The sequence below is a fragment of the Aedes albopictus genome, chromosome 1 (genome assembly GCF_035046485.1).
Source record: "Aedes albopictus strain Foshan chromosome 1, AalbF5, whole genome shotgun sequence".
Taxonomy (NCBI): Eukaryota; Metazoa; Arthropoda; class Insecta; order Diptera; family Culicidae; genus Aedes; species Aedes albopictus.
The window spans coordinates 195,602,102-195,628,237 of NC_085136.1; the positions used below are offsets into that span (position 1 = coordinate 195,602,102).

General features: G+C 42.6%; 1 protein-coding gene across 1 annotated transcript; it reads left to right on the forward strand.

Annotated features, from left to right (window-relative positions):
• Positions 1-953: 953 nt before the first annotated feature.
• On the forward strand, positions 954-20,872 carry LOC109423234 (uncharacterized). The gene is made up of 6 exons (XM_019698176.3): positions 954-1,834; positions 1,992-2,425; positions 2,483-2,668; positions 19,396-19,762; positions 19,827-20,179; positions 20,645-20,872. Exons 1-6 carry the CDS (start codon positions 1,112-1,114, stop codon positions 20,835-20,837), a joined length of 2,256 nt encoding a protein of 751 aa, XP_019553721.3. The 5' UTR covers positions 954-1,111; the 3' UTR covers positions 20,838-20,872.
• The last annotated feature ends 5,264 nt before the right edge of the window (positions 20,873-26,136 follow it).

Genomic DNA, 26,136 nt, shown 5'->3' on the forward strand with positions numbered 1-26,136 from the left:
AAATGTTCGAAGTGTTTACGTCTGTTTGTCTGTGACGATTCGCTAATCGGGATGCGCAGTCGTGACCCAACGAGCGAATCCTCACTGTAATACTTATGACACACATGTGATACAAAAATCACTGTACAATTGCGCTTGAAATGAGTGCCATACTGAAAATTCTCTCAGTTCAAGTCAGTCTTGTTAAAATTTTCTTGACACTGCGTACCGTTGTACAGGAATCACACTCGTATCATATGTCTGTCCGGGGTATAATACTTATGACACACATGTGATACAAGAATCACTGTACAATTGCGCTTGAAATGAGTGCCATACTGAACATTTTCTCAATTCAAGTCAGTCTTGTTAGAATTTTCTTGACAGTGCGTACCGTTGTACAGGAATCACACTCGTATCACATGTCTGTCGGGGGTATAATACATATGACACACATGTGATACAGGAATCACTGTAAATTTGGGCTTGAAATGAGTGCCGCACTGATAAATCTATCCGTTCAAGTCAGTCTTGTTAGAATTTTCTTGACAGTGAGTTCCGTTGTACGTGTATCACACTCGTATCACATGTCTGTCTGGGTGCCCCACACAATGCATACGTTTGCGTGTGCGTGACAGTAGTTTGACACATTTCCCATGGGAAAACTGTCAAAAAAAACGCAAACCTCGACGGAACGGACGCTGTGTTCCAGGCTTAATGCTGTAATGGGCCTTTTCATTTGACGTCTAAAATCAGCTGATTTTGGGGGTCTTTGACAGTTCTCCTATGGAAACTGACAATTCAGCGTTTGCGCCTTTGTTCGGCAGTTGTAAACAGTGGCATCACATGGATCTGTCACCTGGAAAGGCCTATGTCGAATTTTGATTGTGTGCTTGATTTGCTTGATTTTGTGCAACTTTTATTCTGCGTGTGGAACTCATCGGCTCTCACTGAGCCACTCACGAACTGTCAAAACAATGTTTTTCTCGTTTTTCTCATCTTTTGCACGCGCGTTTGGCGTCCGTGTTCGGAGTTGTTTAGTTCATTCGAAATTAATACATTTTTTGCATTGAAAGTTGATGCAAATCTGCTAAACAGGTGTATTGCGGCGCATCATTCTATTTATTTTAAAATGCCTAAGAGAAAGGCACAGGCAGCCGTTTACCAGCAAGATGCCAAAGTGGTTAAAGTTGTGGCAACAGACCAGGTCAAACAGGTAGCCAACACCGACTGGGATGTCCTCTCATATCGGTCCCATTACGAGCCGGAAGAGCACTGGGAGCTTCGCCGCCGCTTCATGGAGCTGCATCAGAATTGGATCCCGGAGGATGAACTTGTCTGTCTGGCGCAGGTATTCGTCAATGTTGAGCTGCTGCACTGCCGATACCCACTCGAAACCATGGAACGAATCAAGGAACTGTCCGAAGGGATCGCTGACGAGTATCGAAACTCACGGAAGAACAAACTTCAGCGAACATTCGTTTCGGCGTCGGATGCCGCAGCTTCCAAAGTGCAAAGAAAAGGCCCTGGCGACCAAGTACCACAACAGCGCAATCTGGTAGTGGATAAAAAGTTCAAACCCTTTTATTCCATCCGGAGCATGGAGGATATTTACAACAATGTTGTGCTAATGAACAACGACTACGAGCAAACACAACTTGAATTCGATCGTATGGGAAAGGAGAAAATGTCAATTGTATATTCGAAAAACGCCGAAGGAAAAACCGTTGGAGCAGTTAAGGTCGGACAGTTCACGGTGGTGGAAACGGCAGTCGATGGGGGTGAGAAGGCGGCTCGGAAAGCAGTCAAAGTTGTCTTTCTCGGAGTCATGGCGAATTACTGCTACACGATTATGGTAAGTTTACTTTGCAAGCAAATGCACTACTATCTACATTCTACGCAGTATACTAACATAGTGTGCAAAAATGTAGATCATTATGATGCTGAAATAAGTTACTTACAATTAAAACTATGATTCTGAAGTGCATAACATGTTTTTTTTTTTATTACAGCGTAAAAAGCGACCTACCGAGCTGACCAACACTAATGTTGAGCGGAAGCAGGTCGAAGGAGCCGTTGATCATCGAGGTCGAAAGGTTGTAGAAGACTTTCAAGAGAAGAAAATCGGTGAAAGTAACCTCGGATTCAAATTGCTCCAAAAATTGGGCTGGACTGGTGGTTCCCTGGGATCGACAAATCAGGGAATCGTTGATCCCATCAATTGTCAGATCAAAATCGGTCGGCAAGGATTAGGCAGTGGACCGGCGGAGAAGAAACAGGGCGAAGAGGCTAACAAGAAGGGGAAAATCAACACCCGCAACGAGACCTACGGAATCGATATTAATTTCTATCGACAAATGATGCGCAATTTCAAAAACAGCGACCTGGAATACGATCTAGTTTTCAGCAGCGAATTCACCAAGGAAGAACGTGCATTGTTCCACAAGTAATTCCATGTGAAATCATTACTCTAGTGTGTTTTAACGTATTTCTTTATTTCCAGTATGGCGCAAAATTTGCAATTGAAAACACGCAGCTACGGTAATGATAACGATGGAACACGGCAGTTTGTTCTACTCGGTCGGAAACTTCCGCCCCACGAGCTGCTGGAGCGAATCTTGGTCGAGAAGGATCCCGTATTTTGTGAAATGTATGAAGTGAGGCCGCCACGAAAAACCACCAAGAACGAGTGAGCTTGCATTGCATTTATTGACACACTCTAACATTGTGTTTTCATGCAAATTCACATGTATTCGGTTGTGATTTGACTGAATACATGTGAGTGGAAACAGCATTTTCTTGTGATTTGTGAGATGTACAAAGTGTATGGCACCAATTGAATCAATGCAATTTGTACTATATTTTCATTTTATTTTCTTGAGATAGAGCAAAACGAATTCTCCTTTATATTCACTATGGTGTAGTGATTGCACTTCAACCTACCGCGTGAAGGTCCCATATTTTGCGCACCTTAGACTGTTTTTTTATTAATCTAATTTATTGTTGTAATAAATGCAATATCGAACCAACAGAATACATTTTTGATCGCGAATGCTGATATGCTTTGTAAATAAGTGTTACGTCCTGGAGTTCGGGGTGGCCGGGAGACATAACAGACTACATTACAAAAACGAGACGTTTGTACAACACGGCGGTTACAATTCTTCTAAATCTAACATCTGCGATTGTGCATCGACCGAAAGCATCACGAAATGCTATCGGCGAGCACGCAGAAAGGCGAGAGCATGAGAGACAATCCAGTGGTTCTCAACATCTCCCCCTCTAATTGGTTTGGCGATAAACCATTGCAGCGGTCTTCTGGCGCAGGAAGAGCGATGATGGTGAACAGTGATGGAAGCGTTGCCGGTGATCAGGTTGACAGACACTGATCCTACGGAAGACCGGAGCTTGATCCAGATTCCAACATTGTGTATCATCCACTCGAAAACGTCGCTGAACACTGAGGCACGTCCACGTGCCAAATCCAATCGATGCCCGTGTCGATCTACAAAGTACTGCACGAACATTGGATCCGATTTAACGCTGATCGGTGGGTGCTTATCGGATACAATTTCTGCTTCCCGAAATGATCCGACATTGCACGACTTGAACACCTCTGATGCACACTTGTTCTGCTGAGCGTGTTCGAAAACTTCACTACTGCCATCGGGTTGTGCAGGTATGGCAATATAATTTTTTATTTCTTGCTTCTGCTGCTGTTGCTCCTCACAATGAAGCGTCGACACTGGAACAATCAGCTGATCCACTCGTGGCTGCCGCGTTTGCTTTTCATTTATTACCGCCGCCGTAGTGTCGACATCATTTGGATACGAAGCCTTGTGTTGTGTTCCCTCTTGTTGTGTGCTGGCCGGGGAAGACTCGTATGTTGGCTGTGGTACTCGAGCAGCCCAACATAGAGAAAACATCAACTGCGTCTGCTGGTTGATTGTTTTCATCCGCTCCACATATGCTTGATATTGGAGCTCCAGCAGCCGATTCATACTATCAAAGTATTTCTCGCTGGCTACTCGCATCTGCCGAAATTGCTCATCGAGGTACTGCTCTCGATCGAGTCGAAACCGGCCTGACGATGATGGCGGCGGTGGTGCTTGTACCGCTGACTGCCCATCATATGGTAGCGAGTCAATGGGGCATTCATTGACTCCAGCTGGGGTTTGATGCGAGGGTTGATTGATGTACTGGTGCTGTTGCTGAGGACGGATTTCCACGGGCACTGATGTAAATAGAGCATTTTGGTTCTGGTATACTGACCTCAGAACCGGCGAGTGTTGCCACTGATCCACCTGACGCTGGTGCAGATCCTGTCCAGCCATTGAATCCGAATGCTGGCGCTGTGCTTGTTCACTCCGCCCGATGTCCATTGTCTGGCCGTCGCCCATCTTCTCCTCCGCGGAAAACTTAACGTGTCGCGGGTCCTCACTGCACGCACGGATTTCTCGTCGCCACTGTTACGTCCTGGAGTTCGGGGTGGCCGGGAGACATAACAGTCTATTTAAACTCCCAGGCGTAGCGAATAACGCATTAAAACATAACTTTATTTACATAAAAGACTACATTACAAAAACGAGACGTTCGTACAACACGGCGGTTACAATTCTTCTAAATCTAACATCTGCGATTGTGCATCGACCGAAAGCATCACGAAATGCTATCGGCGAGCACGCAGAAAGGCGAAAGCATGAGAGACAATCCAGTGGTTCTCAACAATAAGGATACAAGCATATAATTCAGGCGTGGAATGCCATTACGGTTCAGGTCAGGTACTAGATAGTCCATATTTCCATAACGTTCTAACTTAACTCCTTTAGAGCATCGCAACGGGAGTGCTCTCGCTATCCCTATTGTACCGCTCCTTTTCGGGTGCTATTTTAGGTTAGCACTCCACCTTTCCACCAGTGGTTTCTTTTTTGGGTTTAGGGACTTCAAAAACAAGTGATCCTCATTTTTTATCGGACGTGTACCTACAAACTAAAACAAATGAAAATTTCTCCAAACTTTTGATGAATCCTGACATAAAGTGTTTAAGCTTTTTGGTTTGTTGAAACGATAGGGTCACAGACAAACATACGTAATACCTCGAACATATCGCCACATACAGACAGACGTCTAATTCTACTCAGCTCTCATTGTTTCACATTTTAACGGTTGGTTTGAATGTTCTATACCTAGTGCACTAATCGCTCGCTGATGGCGCTCGAATCATTTTTGCTTCTGTTTGACGTTTGCTCACTATCGCCACCTACTGAGCGGTTCACGAAACACAGCGCACAGTGTTTTATTTTGCCGATTTGTTGCGCTTTTTTAATAACGTTTCAATCGATGATTTTTGCGATATAGTTTCTTCGGAGAAGTTTCGACATTAGACAAGGCGCTTCTTTTGACATAAAGAGTTGAATGATCAATCCACCTATAAGTGAGATGAAAAAAATATTTTTTCGAAGCAGGTATACGTTTGATGTCTTCGGCAAAGTTGTGCAAAATGCAATTTTTAACAACTTTGTCAAAGACGCTATTGTAATAACCAACGAGTAATCGGTATGGCGTAATAAAACACGAGTGGTTCAGTCCACAGATAAAACATTTCTGCCTTGTATTTCGCCTATCTTAAATACATCCCTTCTCTTATGCTAGCACTCACTCTCTCTAAATACCTCGAAGGTAATTTGCCAGTTAATGGACTTCAGAACGTGGTACTAAGCCACAACAGCCATAAGGCTGAATCTCACCCTAATAAAAATGTATGATACACTGCTGATAGAGTGAATGATTGTATCATTCACTGAATGATCAAAATGATAGCCCGAAAGGGTTGTTAAGCACGTTGTATCATATTTTTCTATTAGGGCATACTTTACAAGATATATTGCGTTGTATATGCATGACCCCTAGAAATCATATATTTCATCATAACTTTTTAACGGGATTTTTTAGATTTTTTGCGTCTTCTACAAAGTTGTTTGGAATGTAAAAATACAAAAACGCTAGCTTTTAAAATTACAAAGTTATTTACAATTTACTGATATTTATAGAGTAACTTCGAACTCGTCTAACTGCTTTCGGCGCAAAATGGCGCAGAGAACCGTTTCGAATAATGAAACAACTATATTTCTACTATATCAAAATGGCTTAAACTTTTGTATACAAGTGTATTCTTTATGTGTTATGGTAAATAAACAAACAATTATCAAATATTGAAATTATTTAATAACTTCTTCATTTAACGAGATAGAATGTCGAAATGTTCAGCAAAATTGTGACTGCTACCTAACGTCTTCTGAATAAATTTTCGTTGGTGTAAATACCGGTTATCATTGAACCATACGGCGCAGACTACACAAGCCTTGGACTTGTTAACATCTTCATTATTCTTCATTTGAATGATATAACAGTGGCGACAAGGGTCGAGGAACGTGTGACTGCATTTGTGTTATTAAATTTAATACAGACCATCTCCAGCAGCGTATGGGCAAATGCATCTAGACCTGCATGTGGACCATTTTTAGCAGAGCATCGATAACAAGAGGAATTTGTAACTGCTATAACTTTTCTTTAGTCGCGTGGGTGACTACTACTGTCAGTACCACGCTTATGTCGAGTACCCAAATGCGTGGATTTTTCAACGTGTTGTGTGAAACAACAGCGCGATCACTCGAGGGATAACAATAAAGCTCACCAAGCTCATGTTTAACGAACATGTGGGGATAGCTACTGCCAAAGCTTTCTCGGTTCTTGGGTTCATTCGTCGTCACGCCTCAGACTTCCTGGATCTAAATTCCAATACAATTACAATAATACTTCATTGGCGATAATACTACAATACATTCTATTGCTAAGAATTCATAATATTGTTATTGTATGGTTATTGCTGTAGCGGATGGTTACGCATCAGTGACGCTCGCTACAGAAATGCTTTCTGCTCGGGTATCACCACCGCGAGCCGAGAACTGTCAGAAGTGTACGAGTAGAGAAAGCACATTTTTTCCATATTTTGTATTGCCTCGTAAAAGAATTAATAAAGTTATGTTTGTTATCTAATTGCCTCGTATTTTTACGGACATAACATAATTGGCGACGAGTATTTTTCGGTCGAAGTAGTTCGCGTCGTTTTCGGTCGTCGGAATAAGAGTTTTTCGCGAAATGGCAACGGGCGGTCCGGCAGGAGCTGGCGCTGCCACAGCAGCCGGCGATTTGGCAGCGGTGTTCGCACAAATGGCACACTTGTTGGAAGCACAACAACAAGCCCAAAAAGCACTCCTCGAGCAGCTTGTGCGGCCGCGAGACGGCGAGTTCCTGATGGAAACACTTTCCAAAACCCTGACGGAATTTGCCTACGATCCTCAGCACGGTGTTGTCTTCGACAAGTGGTATGCCCGACACGAAGAGGTGTTCACTAAAGGCGGAGCGAACCTAGAGGATCCAGACAAAGTACGACTCCTGTTGCAGAAGCTGAGTTCTGTAGACCACGATCGTTACGTGAATTACGTTTTGCCGAGGAACCCACGAGATATTCCGTTTGCGGAGACGGTGGACACACTCAAGGAAATGTTCGGTCATCAAACATCCGTTTTCTTCCGACGGTTCCAGTGCCTGCAAACGTGCAAACGCGATACGGAGGACTTTGTTACCTACGCAAGTTTCGTCAACAAAGCTTGTGAGGAATTCAACGTCAACACGATCACTCCGGATCAGTTTAAATGTTTGATTTTTGTTGCTGGTCTACGGTCGGAGAAGCAAAAGGATATCCGTACGAGATTATTGGCCAAGATGGAAACTGATTCTGCGGCAGATCCGATGACGTTGAAGAAGCTGCTTCTGGAGTGCCAGCATCTGGACAATTTGAAACACGACACTGCTGTAATCGAATGTCCGAAGCCGCTCAGTCACGCGGTGCACCGACGCGAATCCGGTGATGCTGGAAGGAAGTTCTCCGAGAAAACTCCAGTACCCTCGAAAGCTCCACGACGTCCGTGCTGGCAGTGCGGACAAATGCACTTCGTTGCAGATTGTTCGTACACAAATCACACCTGTCGAAGCTGCGGAAAAGTGGGCCATAAAGAAGGTTATTGCGGATGTTTTTCGAGAAAACCGGATGAAGCAGGCAGCGATCCGAAGCAATCGAATACGGAAGGCAGGAAGAAGAAAAAGAAGCAGAAGAAGGAACAGTGCAACGGAAGCGGAAAGTCGAAGGGCATTTATGCAATCAACGAGGCTGGTTTTGCCAATCGTAGGAAGTACGTGGAGGTTTTTATCAACAACAAGCTCATCGAACTGCAGCTCGATTGTGGATCCGACTACACAATCATATCGGAGGATTCACTACCATCGTTGAACGACCCCAAAGTGCAGCCAACGAACCTGAAGGTGGCCACAGCATCGGGCAAGCCGCTACCTTTATCAGCCGAGTTTCCATGTCAGGTTACGTTCAGAGGAATCACGAAGCAATCGGTTTGTTACGTGACGTCGGTGCAAGGTTTCAACGTTCTTGGCAGCGATCTGATGGATGCTTTCGGCTTGTACGACATGCCGATCAATTCCTACTGTAAGCAGCTCACAGCAGCAGAAGATCGAGAGGCGAATAACGAAGCTCTGAAAGCAAAGTATCCCGAGGTATTCCGCGACGGACTTGGACTGTGTTCGAAGGTTAAAGTCAAGCTTTTTCTCCTGCCGGGGGCCAAACCGGTATTCAAACCGAAGCGACCGGTCCCTTATCATTCGCAGCGGCTGGTGGAAAAGGAGCTTCGAAGACTAGAGGACCTAGGAGTGATCGAACCAGTGGACTTTTCTGAATGGGCGGCACCCATAGTGGCCGTTCGTAAAGCGCAAAAGGATGCTGATGGTGACCCTGTAGTCCGAATATGCGCGGATTACTCCACCGGCTTGAACGCAGTGTTGGAACCTAACAAGTATCCGTTGCCCACTCCGGACGAGATATTCGCAAAGCTAGCTGGCAGTAAATACTTTAGTATTCTGGATCTGTCTGATGCTTATTTGCAAATGGAGGTAGAGGATGAGTCACAAACGCTGTTAACGATAACGACACACAAAGGGCTTTTCAAATGCAAACGGCTACCTCCTGGAGTAAAATCCGCCCCGGGTGCCTTTCAGAAAGTCATCGATAGCATGATTGGCGATTTGGAAGGAGTTGAATCATTCCTCGACGATGTGCTAGTGCACGGAAAGACACCAGAAGAGCACGACCGGAACCTGGATCTCATCCTCCAGCGGATTCAGGAGTACGGATTCCGGCTCAAGTTGGATAAATGCCGCATCTACATGACCGAAGTTAAGTACATCGGACATATCGTGGACCAAAACGGTATCCGGACAGACCCGGAGAAAGTGTCCGCGATCGTCAAGATGCCTCCACCACGGAATGTCACGGAACTGCGTTCATTTTTGGGCGCAGTGAATTACTACGCAAAGTTCATCAACGAAATGCATCAGTTGCGTAGGCCCTTGGATCAACTGCTCCAGAAAGACGCCAAATGGATGTGGTCCAAGGAGTGCCAAAGTTCGTTCACGCGGTTCAAGGAACTTCTACAATCGGATTTGATGTTGACGCACTACAACCCGTCAATGCCAATTGTGGTCGCGGCAGATGCATCGAATACAGGCATCGGAGCGTGCATCAGGCATCGGTTTCCCGGGGGCGCCGAGAAAGCAGTGCAGTATGCTTCCCGAACCTTGACGCCAACTGAACAAGGCTACAGTCAGATCGACAAGGAAGCCCTTGCTCTGGTATACGCCGTCACAAAGTTTCACCGTATGATACTGGGACGACCGTTTGTGCTGGAGACCGACCACCAACCGCTTCTTCGGATTTTTGGGTCACATAAAGGAATTCCGGCCCACACATCGAACAGGTTGCAGCGGTGGGCGTTGACCTTGCTTTGTTATGACTTCCACATTGAATATATCAACACGACGAAGTTTGGATACGTTGACGTGCTCTCAAGGCTCATCGACTGTACAGTGAAACCGGAAGAAGATTATGTGATTGCATCAGTTCGGCACGAGGAAGATGTTTCGGCGGTTTTGGAGGAAGCTGTTGATTCAATCCCAATCACCGCGAAGAAGATTGCTGCAGCTACGGATCGAGATGAAACACTCAAGCAAGTTGTACAGTTCCTGCACTCTTCGTGGCCAACCAAAGCTTCGTACCAAATCAACCCGGAGTTGACAGCGTTCTACAACCGGAAGGACAGTTTGACCACCGTACAAGGCTGTATTCTTTTTGGAGAACGCGTCGTTATTCCTGAGATTCACCGGAAGCAACTGCTTAAACGTTTACACCATGGTCATCCTGGAATGGTGCGGATGAAATGCCTTGCTCGCAGTGTAGTGTATTGGCCCGGGATTGATCAGCAAATCGAAGATTACGTGAAGCAGTGTAAGGAGTGTGCAGTGGTTTCCAAGTCTCCACCCCACGCGCCACCAGAGGCTTGGCCAAAACCTGCTGGACCGTGGCAACGTATACATGTGGACTATGCCGGTCCGATCGATGGGCTGTATTTCCTGCTGATCATCGATGCGTTTTCGAAATGGCCGGAGATCTTTCCTACAAAAGTTACCACTAGCAAAGCGACAATAGATTTCCTTCAGACGACATTCGCTCGGTTCGGATTACCTGGTACTATTGTGTCAGACAACGGGCCGCAGTTTGCATCAGGTGAGTTCGAGTTATTCTGCAAGACGAACGGTATAACCCATATCCGCACTGCACCGTACCACCCGCAGTCAAACGGGCAGGCAGAGCGATTTGTCGATACCATGAAGCGTGCGATGAAGAAAATAAACAAGGGAGAGCCTCTACAGGAAAGTCTTCAAGTTTTTCTAGCTACTTACCGATGCACACCGAGTCGAACAACCGATCACAAATCGCCCAGTGAGTTGATGTTTGGTCGGCAAATGCGGACAACGCTTGATCTTCTGCGACCAGAAAAGCTGTTGGTAACCGAGAAAACAGATAAAATCGCTCAAAAACGTAAGTTTGCTCATGGTGACTTGGTTTACGCTAAAGTATACAAGGGAAACGACTGGACCTGGGAACCTGGCAAGATAATCGAACGGCTTGGAGCAGTAGATTACAACGTTTGGCTGGACGGCCGACGTGCTGGATTGATCCGGTCTCATGTTGATCAGCTACGTGCAAGGCATGTGGCAGAAACAGCTGACAGAACCTCATCGAGCATCGAGGAACTTCCACTGGACATATTACTAGGAGAGTTCGGCATCGTTCATGTTCCAGATGAATTGGCTGTACCAGGTATGGCACAGGCCACTCCACTGCAACGTTCCAACGTTCAGCTGCGACATCAGGGTGCTCCATGTGCAGCTCAACCCGAGGCTCAACCATCAGTTACCACGGCGGGATCGAGGTCTCGTATACCAACACCAACGACCACCTATACGTCGCGGGGACGAGCAGTTCGGCTTCCGCCGAGATACGAGCACTACGTGATGTCTTAAAGGGGGAGATGCTGTAGCGGATGGTTACGCATCAGTGACGCTCGCTACAGAAATGCTTTCTGCTCGGGTATCACCACCGCGAGCCGAGAACTGTCAGAAGTGTACGAGTAGAGAAAGCACATTTTTTCCATATTTTGTATTGCCTCGTAAAAGAATTAATAAAGTTATGTTTGTTATCTAATTGCCTCGTATTTTTACGGACATAACAGTTATGCCTCTCAAGAAAAATCAGAATATGGCGATTATCTGCCTCTGGCTTCTGATATCAGCGCGACAGTCACTAATCATAACAGCGTCACCAGATTTAAAAGTATATAATTCCACTATATGGGGTTTGACAGCAAAAACACTCATTCCACTGAGCTACTCTTGCCGTTCGTCACAAATACATTCAAAAACATCTGTCACTTCGCGAAACCCACGTGCTTTTGTTTTTGGCGGGAACACTTTTTCTTTTGTTTTGCCTTGCGACTGTCATGCAGCGGTATGCCTTGCGAGCGTACGACCGCCGCAGGACTCTAATAAAAGATAAGCGCGACAATACCTTCTATGAGCCTCTGTATGAATTTGCCCTGTTCTGCTCACTCCCACAGAAAATATGAAAACACCGCGCACAGTAAAAGTCACATTTGACTTTTACTGTGCGAACTGTTTTCAAATTTTCTGTGGGAGTGAGCAGTGTAGAGTAGATGTGACGCTCAAGCGTAACAATAGCGTGCTCGAATACAGAGGGTAGTCAGACGTTTATGTACTTGGGGATATGTAGAGAGAAAGAGGAATAAAGAGTTCAGTTGATTGTTACACACCAAGCGACGTGGTTGACTTTGATTCGTCCGAAGACACTACAGTTTCTGGCGAGAGGATTAAAATTACTCGGCTAGTTCGACGGGTTGTGAAGTGCTACAAATTATTTTTATCGGTCGTTTTAATAAGTGTGGAAGGTGAGTCCATTTGGATGAAATAAAAATATGCTCCGAATCTGTTGAGAATAACAGAGTGAAAAAGGGCACAGGTCGTGATTTCTTTGGGCTAAACAAAATGGCGGGGATGAGTGCTGGTTTCATATCTGGAGTCGAAGTGCAAATAGAAACGGAAAATGTGGGGTCGAAAAATATAGAGAATATTTCAAGTTGCGAATCCTGATCAGTGCATGATGAAGATAATTGGAAAAGTGGGAGAAAAATCATGATACCAGGGAAATGGAATAAAAAGTGCAAATATGCTTTGAGTGTCTCTCTAAATAGCGTGTGGATTTGAAAAAAAAAGAAAAAAAGTAAATGGGGAAACCGGTGCCACATACATGATGGAATTTGTGTAGATGACCGTGGCCATAGCTGCTCACCACGTGTATATGGTAGAATAAAACAACGGTGTGTTGGTGACAGGTAAGTCAATTGGAATATTATGATTAAAGTATGGGGAGAGCGGACCGCTACGCAACTGGGTGCGAATGAGAGAGGCAACATAGTGCCACAAACTTAGTAGGCAAAAGTCGGGAACGCAACTGTGTGCGAAATAGACTGCCGCTTGGTGGTCAGCTTCAGCAACATAATACATATATCATTATATGGAGTTCGCAACTGTGTGCGAGGGGTTTGGCAACTGGGTGCCACGCGGTAAATGTCTGTTTTAATTGGGATCGCAGGCAAGAGGGAAGGCAACTGTGTGCCAAGCGCATGATTACATAAGAACAAGAAAATCGCAACTGGGTGCGGATACAGCAGCGACGGTGTATATAGAGTAAAGATTGGTAATGAATTTCGCAACTGTGTGCGACGTGGGAGGGAAGTAAGTGACACGATGGTTAGGAACATTGATTGCAACTGTGTGCGTGACGAAAACAACTTTGTTCTAATCGGATTATGCAATGAATACATGTACAATCGGAAAAAAAGATGCGGAAAGTAGTCGAATGAACTGAAAGTTCAGGGATGCCAGATTGTTGGGGAATAACATGCGCAGAAAGTTCTAGTTGGTTTTTGGAAACGATACGGGAAATGTAAATAAATTGAAACAAATATATATACCAAATTATTCAAATTGAGATTTTACCTTAATAAGATAAGAAATATTTAGGGGCACAATATTATTTGCACGATTCCAGGTATGAACTCAGCAAAACAGAAACAAAAAAAAATGTGGGAGTATAAACCAGGCTATTTTATTCTCGACTTTTAGAATGGATTCGTTCCGGAGGATCAAACCGTTCGAAATGGGGGCTGATCGGTCGCAATTGCCAACCGAGTGGCAGAAATGGAAAAGAGAGCTTGAGCGTTATTTCGATGCAACTGGGTTATCTTCTCAGTGGGAAAAGCGATCGATGCTTTTGCATCTGGCAGGGCCCGAGATACAGGAAATTTTTGACCACTTGCCAGGAGTCGATGAAATCCCGCAAGTCTTGATCGATCCTCCGTATTATGACGTGGCAATCCAGAAGTTGGACGAACACTTTGAGCCGATGCGCAGGAAAAATTATGAGAGGCATCTGTTCAGGCAAATACTGCAAAAGTCGGAAGAGAGGTTTGCTGATTTTGTTCTTCGCTTACGTATTCAGGCTAAGCGTTGTGAATTCGACAAGTACGATGCCAGAGAGGTTGAGGAAAGGATTATTGAACAGATTGTGGAGGGATGTAGATCAACAGAGCTACGGCGCAATATTTTGGCCAAAGATTTGAGACTAGAAGACATCATAACACTTGGGACTACATTGGCGGATGTGCAGGAACAGATGAAGCATCTGGATCGCAATGATGCGAAGCCGTCAAGCGGAGGAGGCAATCATTTTGGGGTGAATCCAGTGTTCAAAAAGGGACCGGCATCCAGATGGAACACCACTGGAATCCAACGTGATAGAAATCCTCACAGTTGGGTCCCGGCAGCAAAATCGTTCAACTCAACGGACCGAAAATGCTTTGCTTGCGGATATAGAGGTCATCTGAAGGGAGATTCTACTTGTCGGGCAAAAGGTGCCAAATGTCTGAAGTGCGGGCAGCTGGGACATTTTATGAATCGGTGCTTGAAGCGCATCAACCAGCCGGATATGACAATGGAGAAACCAAAACGAATCCGATTGGTTGCAGAGGAGGAAGAACCGAAGGAAGGGAACATCTTTTTCGCTATGGGGAATAACTTGTTCGAATTCATGGTGGGTGGTGTGAAAATCCCCATGATCATAGATTCCGGGGCGGCTGCGAATCTTATCGACAAAGCTACATGGGAACGAGTTCGGAAGACAGGAATGAAGATTAAAGAATATTGGGTGAAACCGGACAAGAATTTGCTTGCGTACGCTACGAAGGAACCGATGGAAATTGTGGGTATGTTCACGGCCGAAGTCCAAGCGGGTTCGATTAAGACGGATGCTAAATTCTACATCGTCGAACACGGACAGCACTGTTTGCTGGGAGACAGCACAGCAAAGGAGCTGAAAGTGCTAAGAGTCGGATTTGATATCGGATCAGTTGGAACGGCCAAAGACGCATTCCCAAAAATAAAAGGAGTTCTAGTTGAGATCCCGATCAACAGGAAGGTTCAACCAGTGCAGCAGGCGTATCGCCGAGCGCCAATTCCCTTGGAAGAACGGATTTTTGAGAAGCTGCAGTATCTTTTGGAAAAGGACATAATTGAGAAAGTAGAAGGCCCATCAGTGTGGGTGTCACCACTGGTTCCCATTCTGAAGGAGTCGGGAGATGTCAGGCTCTGTGTGGACATGCGGCAAGCGAATCGGGGTGTGCTTCGAGAACATCATCCGTTCCCGCTGATCGAAGAACTGCTCGGAAGGGTGAATGGAGCGGTGAAATTTTCAAAGGTTGATGTTAAGGACGCTTATCATCAGCTAGAATTGTCGGAAGATTCGCGGGTGATCACTACGTTTATAACGAAGTACGGCTTGTTTAGGTACAGTTGTTGATCTTTTTTAGTTTGCTTGATTTATATTACGAATGTTGAAATAAATGCTTCTGGTTTCTTTATTATTTTGTATTCATTATCCAGATATAAACGCCTAATGTTCGGTATTAGTTGTGCGCCTGAGATCTTCCAGAAAGTCATGGACACGATTGTGGCTGGTCTGGAAGGAGTCATTGTTTATTTGGACGACGCGATGGTTTTCGGTAGAACACCACACGAGCATGACCAAAGGCTTAAGGCGTTGCTTGCTCGTTTCGAAGAATACGGGGTCTTACTGAACAAGGAAAAGTGTTCATTCAATGTGGACAGCCTGGAGTTTCTTGGTCATCGATTAACCCCGGAAGGCATCAAACCAACGGACAGTCGAGTTACATCAATAACTAAGTTTCGAGAGCCTGAGAATGTAGGAGAGTTGAGAAGTTTTTTGGGTTTGGTGACCTATGTTGGTCGATTTATACCACATCTGGCCACCAGAACCGATCCACTCCGAGCTTTATTGCGGACTGGAAATAAGTTTGTTTGGTCAGCGAAGGAACAGGCAGCGTTCGATGAGATCAAAGCAGCGGTTTCCGACATCAATAATCTTGGGTTTTTCGATCCTCAGGATCTCAGTATACTTGTCACTGATGCTAGTCCATCCGGACTTGGAGCGGTCTTGCTTCAAGAAGATGCAAAAGGAGAAAGGAGAATTATTGCATATGCGAGCAAGTCTCTATCCGAATTGGAACGAAAATACTTCCAGACCGAACGGGAAGCTCTTGGTCTAGTTTGGGGCGTAGAACATTTTCGTCTCTACCTAGTTGGAACCAAGTTTAAACTGGTGACAGACTGCAAACCCTTGCAATTTTTGTTCAGTCGTCGTTCTAAGCCCTGTGCACGGATAGAGCGTTGGGTACTTCGGCTACAGTCTTTCGATTACGAGGTGGTTTACGAACCTGGAATTACTAACCTAGCGGATGCTCTATCGAGACTTTCACCGTCGGAACCCAAAAGCTTTGATGACGAAGGAGAACAATATATTCAGTTGATCATAAAATCGCCAGCTCCAATAGCAGTGGCTCCAGAGGAGATCGTCTCAGAATCGCAAAAAGATGAACAAATCAAGGAGGTGATTGAAACGCTGAATAACGGTAATTGGGCGGATTTTTCCAAGGAGTTCAAGCCGTATGCTGCAGAGTTATACCAGTCAGCAGGAGTATTGCTGCGAGGTGATCGGATCGTCATTCCAAAATCGTTACGCCAACGTGTTTTGGAGCTTGGCCATGAAGGCCATCCCGGTATAGTACACTGAAGTTTTTTTTTACGCGGTTTTTTTTTACGCGGTTTTTTTTTACGCGGTTTTTTTTACGCGGTCCGTCCTAAAAAAAAACCGCGTTATTTCAAGACCCGTCGTAAAAAAAAACCGCGTTATTTCAAAAACCGTCGTAAAAAAAATCCGCGTTTTTTCAAAAACACGCGTAAAATAGTCAGCACCACATCTAACGTGACTTGATTTTTTTGGACTTTTTTTACGACGTTTTTTGAAATAACGCGGTTTTTTTTTACGACGGGTCTTGAAATAACGCGGTTTTTTTTTACGACGGGTCTTGAAATAACGCGGTTTTTTTTTACGCGGTTTTTTTTTACGCGGGACCATTACCGTCGTAAAAAAAAACTTCAGTGTAGTTATGAAGCGACGGTTACGGCAGAAGGTGTGGTGGCCAGGAATGGATTCGGAAGTAGAACAACTGGTGAAACGCTGTAAGGAATGCCTACTTGTATCATCAGCAGGACCTCCAGAACCACTAGTGCGAACGAAGATGCCGGACAAGCCATGGGTGCACATTGCGATAGATTTTATGGGGCCGCTTCCTTCAGGCCACAACCTGCTGGTTATGGTGGACTACTTCAGTCGATTTGTAGAGGTTGCCATCATGAAGGAAATAACAGCGAAACTAACGGTACAGGCACTGCATGAATGCTTCTGTCGTTATGGCATACCAGAGTCCATCAAATCGGACAACGGTCCACAGTTTACGAGTGATGTACTGCAGGAGTTTTGCAAAGAATATGGAATTGAACTACGGAAGACAACACCCTATTGGCCGCAAGCGAACGGGGAAGTAGAGAGAGCCAATCGTGCTCTAAAGAAACGGTTACAGATAAGCCAGGAGACAGCAGGAGCCGATTGGAAATGGGATCTAAGAATGTACATTCTTATGTATAATTCTACACCCCACTCAACAACTGGAGTTGCACCATCCTTACTGATGTTTGGAAGAGTTTTGCGTGACAAATTACCGGCAGTTCCACTCACGGGTTTGAAGTTAGTTGAGGACGTCCAAGATCGGGACCGCGAAAAAAAGGAAAAGGAAGCGGAATACGCGGATATACGACGACGAGCGAAACCGAACGCGCTCAAAGAGGGGGACGTAGTATTGGCGAAGAGAATAACGAAAGACAACAAACTCGCAACTAACTTCAGTCCGGAAGAGTTAATCGTATTGCAACGCAAGGGAGCGGACGTTACACTACATTCTAACGAAACCGGAAGAACGTTCCATCGAAACGTCTCGCAATTGAAACGAATGGAAGTTGGATCAAGGGACAACCCGACAGGTTCAGAAACCCTTGAACACATCCCGAAGCTACATCCAGAAACTTCAACTTCAGCAGAATTGCCAGATTCGTCAGCAGGTGTGACGTCGACGGGAAGACCTCGCCGTGAAAGCAAGCAACCGCAATACTTGAGTGAATATAGATTGGGGACAGTTACAGACTATCCAGAAAGGGGGGAGATGTAGAGTAGATGTGACGCTCAAGCGTAACAATAGCGTGCTCGAATACAGAGGGTAGTCAGACGTTTATGTACTTGGGGATATGTAGAGAGAAAGAGGAATAAAGAGTTCAGTTGATTGTTACACACCAAGCGACGTGGTTGACTTTGATTCGTCCGAAGACACTACAAGCAGTATGCCAGATTCGTGCAGAGGCTCATTGTATAAAAAATTCAAACAGTATCAAAACAATAAAATGTATGGTTTGCGTTTCAGATTCGAGAAAAAAAGTAATGTTTGTATTGTTACGATACTTAACCTGTACATTACATTGTGAAATGTTCATTTACAGTACATCTTATGGTGCATATCCATACGTTATATTGTTTTCATATTTTCTCCTGTATGGTATCTACAATGCGATGTATTGCGAATGGATTGGACTTTTTACGAGGGTTTACTGATATATTCGCCCTGAAGTCGCTCTACTGCTCTGTGGTGCGTAGTATCCTGAAGTACGCTGCTAATATTTAGATCCCTACTATACAACGCACATACTTTCGATCGAGCGTGAACAAGAAAAAAAAAGATTGTGCGATTTGCATTTAGGCGGCTGCCCTCGAACGACCCAATCAATCTTCCCGCTTATTCTGAACGGTGTAAACTAATAGGCCCTAGAACCACTGTCTACTAGACGTAGTATGCTTCAGCGCTTGTTCATCTTCGACGTCATTCAAGGAACAAATCGACTGCCCTCAGCTCCTGCAGCAGATATCGTTCAACGTTCCTCTCCGAGGTTTGCGGTTTCCAGCTTACTATCTGTTCCGTAGCATCGCTCAAACTACTTCTACAACAACCCATTTGATTATTGCATTCGAGCATTTAATAATGTTTCGAACGTGTACGATTTCAACATCAAAAAAGCTGTTTTCAAAAACCGAATCAGTCAAGTAGTTTAGTTTTTAAAATACATTCGATTAAGTACAGTCTGTATGCATACCATGGTTTGATTATCGAAGACGGTGTAATAAATAAAGAAATAAAATTGGAACACTGCTGGAGATGTCAGTCTGCATGAGCACCGCGTTGGCCAGAGTATAAGTTCAGCGTAATTCGCTCATAGTCTTGTTCTAATAACATCATCTTTTAATAGTTTTAAATTCATCCGATGGTCGATATCACAAGATTCATATTTACAATCCTACCTATCCATTGAAAATGTTGCAACTTTATTTCTATTGTGTTTTTTCTATATTGGTAGGTCGCTCCTTCCAGAACAAAGCGACGAAGATGATTCTGAACTGTCGGAAACTGTTTCAAATTATGTCGAGCTACCTTCAAGTTTCAAGCCTATAATTCCTGTCCAAACTCTGGACGATCTCCGCACGAACATCGTTCTGGTCAATAAAAACTTTAGACGAACATGCGAGGCATTCAACCAACTGCAGTGCGGTAAACTTGAGTTTGTAACCGCTCCCGTCGACACCAAACCGGGCACGTTCAAAACCAAAATTGTAGTGGGAGAATTCACGTTAATCGAATCGGAAGCTGTGGGACAAAGGCGGGCCGAAGTTATTGCAAAACGTGATTTCATGCATAACATGAACATGTGGTGTTATAGAATTACCGTACGCATCGTGTTTTTTTTTTCGTTTTTTTTCTTGTGTAGCTAATAATAACATTATATTTTAGCGAAAAAAGAAACCACAGCTAATTGCGAAAATAAACCCTCAAGCACCAAAAGTGAATGAATATAAAGCCTATCAGATCAGTGAGGACAACATGGGCTTTCGGATGCTTAAAAGATGCGGCTGGACAGGCGGAGCGCTTGGTCCCAGGGAAGATGGCATTGTTGAGCCACTTGCCGTCGGGAAAGGATTCTATGGGTTTCTCCAGGACCATGCTAAGCAATTTGTTGAACGACAAAGAAACTTTGATTTGGAACACTACCGCAGGCTGATTGAAGAGTTTAGTCGTAACGGAGTTGAATATGACTTGGTCTTCAGTGCTCAATTCTCAAAGGAAGAACGAGCTCAATTACATAGGTAAGACTGTACACTGCATTCATACTGTTATGACCATCCAAAGCAAACGTGAAAAGCCAAACTATTTATTGGGCTACAACCACCCCTACTTCCGAAGCATCGATCAATACCAGGTTGCGACTTTTTTTTTGTACTGCGCAAAAACATTTCATAAGATGTTTTTATAAAATGATTTCATAAATATTTCTTATGAAAATCACAACTTTTTCTTATGCCGAAATTTTATAAGACAAACTTATGGCTTTCTTAAGCTCAGTTTTCTCGTATAGGACGTAACAAACAACGTCAAAAGGATAAGACTTGTAGTATAAGAAAATCAAAGTAAAAATCGAAGGACCGTGGTACAGTAATGCTACCTGTAGACTGGACGCTAAAACAAACGTAACGTTTAACAAGGATGATCATAACATTTTGAAAAAAATCCAAATAAAATATTCTCTGATCTTTTTTTGTTCTTAATTTCAGCATAGCGCAAGGACTCTCTGTGAAGTCGCAAAGTTTTGGAAAAAACGACCGAAGGCAACTTTTACTGTACGGAAAGCCCCTAACGACGCATGAAATATTGCAACGAGTACTCATCCAAAAGGATCCCTTAATAAGTGAAATGTTTAAGGTGCAACTACCTAAGAAGCTGATATATCGTGATGAAGTTCTTTAAAAAGATATGCTTCAAATATTTCATCGTATCTATACCTACATTTTTGTGTCTGAAAAGTTCTTGATGAATCTACAGATCTGTCTGTGAAGCGTGTGAAACGTGATGAAACGATGAACTCAAATGTAACTCGAACTCGATTTACTCAAATAATTAAATGAGAAATGTGTACGTTACTAACTATCAAACTAGCAACTATCTATTAGCAACTAATAGAACTATTTCGCAGCATACATTAAACCTTTTTTTTCATAGCCGAAAATATACCTACTAGAAAAAAAAAACTTTATTAACGCAACTACCACTCTTTCAGGCTTATTCTGCGAGTTTTGTGAGATGAGACGAATAGTCTCACGTGACATGAGACACCTAATACAGATCAAATGGGAGCGAGTCGACTTGCGTCACTTCACTTCCTTCGAATCGTCTCACCTCACATGATTTGCATATCAAGCCTGATATTTGATTGTATAAACTAGCCGACGTTTGCGCAATAATCAAGACGATCGAATATCAACCAACATCTGGACAATTTCCACAAAAGTGGTCATTACTCAGGAACGAAAAAAACACATTTTACAGAATTAACACAATTTTACAGAATATCGTAAGGTGTCCTAATTCCGTGCGGACCCAAACTTCCCTACCTTTTGACATTTGAGTGCATTGCATTATTTTCGAATCAACAGTGGAATTGCTCAAAATTTACTATAATCTCAACACTGCTTTTGATCTCAATACAATTCACAAAAAAGGAATGAAAAATTTTATGTAGGTATGTCAGAGATAGGGTCTCCAGTTAGCCTAGTGGTTAAGACTATGGGTCGCTAATCCGGAGACGGCGAGTTCGATTCCCGTTCCGGTCGGGACAATTTTCTCGACTTCCTGGGCTGGGCATAGTGTATCATTGTACTTGCTTCACAATATACAAATTCATGCAATGGCAGGCAAAGAAAGCCCTTCAATTAATAACCGTAGAAGTGGTCAAAGAACACTAAGTTGAAGCGATGCAGGCCAAATCCCAAGTGGGGACTTTTATATCCACAACCATTAAGTGGACACTACAGGGACGTCGAGCTATAAAGAAGAAGAAGTATGTCAAAGACTGAAAAATAAATTGCAACTGTTTTCAGGAAACATGTCAAATTAGGGGGCATCCATAAAGTACGTCACGCTTAGAGGGGGGAGGGGGGTTTTGAAAAGTGTGACAAGCAATGTATTAAATATATCAAAAACCCGTACGAAGGGGGGAAGGGGGTTTAAAATTCCCATTTTTAGCGTGACGTACTAAATGGATGCCCCCTTTGAGGGTTGCATAGGTACCTTGCGGGGATAAAAAAACAACTTTTTTTGCATAATCTGAAAGAAGGGGGAGGCGGAACACCCTAAGGTTTATGCCAACTTTACCTGGCAAGATGTCAAAAAAGTTTAGTTTTTTTTAAGTCTTTAAAGGGTACGAGTGTGAACGAAAAAACATGACTTATCCACTTTAAAAAAATTTTCGGAAAATTTTAATTTTTCATGACCGTCGTCAAGGATACGGGGCAGAATGGACACCCCCATGGAGCAATATGGACACCATGAGACTTTTACGAATTTCGTACATTATTAACACCTACATATAAAGTTATATCATTACAAAACAACTAATATGGATGAATAATACGCCGAGGTAGTTTATTTTTGTTCAGTTTATTTAAATTCAGGCTGTTTTGGAGAAGGCTTTATTTTTGTCGGCATGCACAGCTGTGCCTAGAACAACTATTTTCTACTGTTGTCGTTTTTTTGACCAATTGATTTCACGCTATGTCTACTATAGTGAACATTTAACCGAAAATATACTGAAATCGAAGAATTTGGTTGGTTTGTGATTTAGGTTATATTTTTCCCTTGCCCCTTCGTTCAAAAAGATAAGTGTCCATTTTGCCCCGGCAGCAGAAGATATTTCCAAACTTGATTTTTGATATAATAAAGAAGAAAATATAAACATGTTAAGCATGTAGATACAGCAAAACTACTTGCATGTGTTCTAGAAATATCAGGTTTTAATTGACCTGCAATAAATTAATCACTATAAATCTTATTTTAGATGGTGTGAAAATTATAATTTCCATGCACAAAAAACGGAGGACGCAACTTTGTCGTTTAAAATCAAGTATAATTCTAATTTCGAATGTTTCTTTCCTGAAACTACGTTTTAGACAAATGGACTATATTCTCCATTCATTAAAAGTTCAAAAAAGTTCGCATATTTCAAAATATTGAGAGTGTCCATTCTGCCCCGGGTGTCCATATTGCCCCGCCTACCCCTACATACCTTTTGGGAATAAAAAAACTCAAACTTTTTTGTTGCATAATCTGAAAGTATACTAGCTAGGCAATACACACTTCAAATTTAATAAAGATTGGAGCACAAGAACCAAAGTTACAGCCCATTATTGTAGCGCGCAGGGACTTCAGGAATTCCTCCAAGAATTCCTGGCGGAATTAACCCAGGTATTTCTTCAGGATTTCCTCCAGGAATCCGTCCAGAACTTGATTCTGGAATTCTTCCAGGAATTCCTTCAGCAATTCTTCTAGGTGTTTCTCCAGAAATCCTCATTCTTCCAGGAATTTGGAATGTGTTCCAGGGATTCCTCCAGGAATTTATCTATGTATTCCTCCAGGGATTTTTCTAAAGATTCGCCTTGGGATTTTTCCTAGAATTCTTCCAGGAGCTCCTCTAGGAATGGATAACCCGCAGGGAGTGCGTTCAATGTTGGTCAGCAGGAGTAAAATAATTTTATTTTGTATGGCAAAAACCATCTAAACTCAAATTTCTCAAAATAAATAGCTTTTACCGAAAAAATATTTGGCAGGAACCAGACCGGTCATCATTGTGCACAACCGTTACCAAATATTTTTTTGAATATTGTGTTCCACTTCGAGAAATACGCCTTTAGATGCTATTCGTCATACAATATTTTTGCGATTTACTTTTAGCGATTTTTCGCGCATAGAAGCTGGCGCCACATCGGTCGATGCGGAGAGTAGGAAAACAGTCAAAGCATTTAATTCATTTTTCCGAGCATTCCTCTAGAAATTCAATCAGGAATTCCTTCAAACATTCCTCCAGGAATTCGGTCTTAAAAAGTGAAATTTTGCGTTACGTAATATTCCACCAGGGACCTTCTTTCGAGTTTTTTTTTGCAAAGATTCTTTCAGAAATTTCTCCAAGAAGTTGCCTAAAAATTTTCCAGGAATCTCTTAAGCAGTTCCTTCAGGGATTGTATCAGGAATTCCTATAATAAATCTTTCAGGGATTCTTCCAAGCAACACGCATGTTACAGAAGTGTCACGGCAGCGCGCAGGTTTTGTTTGCGCAAAAGTCACTGTGACTTACTTTATACAAATAAGTACTTACAATCTTACATGCTTGAATCGCTTTCAGATATTTTTCCAGAGAATCGTTTAGGAATTCACCCAAGGAAAACTTTTTGGAATTTTCCCAGGATTTCTCCGGGAATTTCCATAAGAAAATGCACCAGGAGTTCCCCTAGGAATTCCTTCTCAAATACCTCCAGAAATTTCATTTTGAATACATTCTAGCGATTCGTCTAGGAATCCCTTCAGGTGAATTTCAGGATTTTTCCAAGAATTTCATTATTTGCGAGTTCTCCGGAAATACCTCAAGAATTTCTAAGCAGGAAAAAACTTGGAACATATTTTAATACTGTTTTATTTTAGGAGTTAGCCTTCTGAGAGGGACAGGAGAACAATCTACTGAGAAAAAATATAACATTTAAAGTAAAATTTTAGTCAACCAGAAAATTCTTCAACAAATCCAAAGAGTTTTATGATTTTGGCTAATTCTCTGCGATAAATTAGAAAATGAGATTTGTTTTGGCTTAGGTAGGTACATACAGAAAATATATTGAGAAACTCACTGAGGGAGCATCCATTAAGGACGTCACGCCAAAATTGGGAATTCATACAGGTTTTTCCTATACTTAATACATTCCCGAGCAGGGAATAAGAACTAATTGAAAACAAATTGAGTTATTTAGATATCACGAATTTTGATAACAAAGTGAGTTTTCATTTTGTATGACTTAAGTGTTAACATAACAAAAATGATAACAAAATAATGTACTGTAATATCTAATTGAAATCAGAATGAGTTCTCATATAACAAATTGATATCTCATTTTGTTATCTACATTTTACGACTTGATATCATACGCAGTTCTCAGGGAGTTATCAAATCTAAAGGGTAATAACTAAAAATTAATAACAAATTTAGTACGTCAAACGGGGTTACTTGCAACAGCGGTGTAACTTGCAACACGATGACATACACTAAATGTGAAGCATTTTCTAATAATAATGAAAACTAGTATGCCCTACTATTTCGGTTATAGAGATTATGTGTATCAAAGATCGATTTAGTATAAAAATTAGCTTTGTTTCTTTGTTTATGGTTTAGTTACACTGTTAAAACGGATTGCTCAAAACAAGTGTGAAAATCGTGCTTGATTTCTCCCTTATGATAAGTGCGATAAGTCTGATGACCTTGCTTGCAGTTAGGGTACCTAATAGTAAGCTTAGAAAAATGATAAAAGTTTGATAAACTTATCGACTAAGTTATGCAAAAAATCATTATTATATTCGACAACCACTATGGGGTAACTTGCAACAGTTGAATTTGACGAAACCTTCTATTATTTATCTTCATTTCACGATATATTTGGCAGAAATAACCGAAAACGATCATTTATTGATTACGTAATGCGTTCATTTCTAAATGACAATTCATTTTTTACATTTTTTTGCACGTGACCTACAAACATTGTTAGGAAATACCACATTTTGAAGTTTCATTTATGTTTCATCATGTTAAAGTTCAATTTTTGTTTATGAGCGCTCTAAAGCAATCACCAACATCAATTCTGAACCTAAATGGAGTAAATTATTTCAGCTGAATACCCAAATTAGCGAGTTTGACATTTACAAAGTAGAATTGGTGTGTTTCAATCATGTTAATTTAGCTTAAATTGCCAAACACCACTTCAAACTGAAAACTACTTGAAGATGACTCACTCTACCTTTTCAAGAAATGACAATAATCATTGTTGACATTTTGTAATGAGTGCTAAGTCACGAGAAGCATATAGGGTGGGGCGGGGCAAGATGGGTCGCGGGGCAAGATGGGTCAGTGCCATTTTCGAGCGCATTACTCATGTTTTGATTATGTTCATAATTTTTTTAGATGACCAGCAAGTATATTAAAGTTTGGGGCATTGATTGAAAAATTATTCACTTT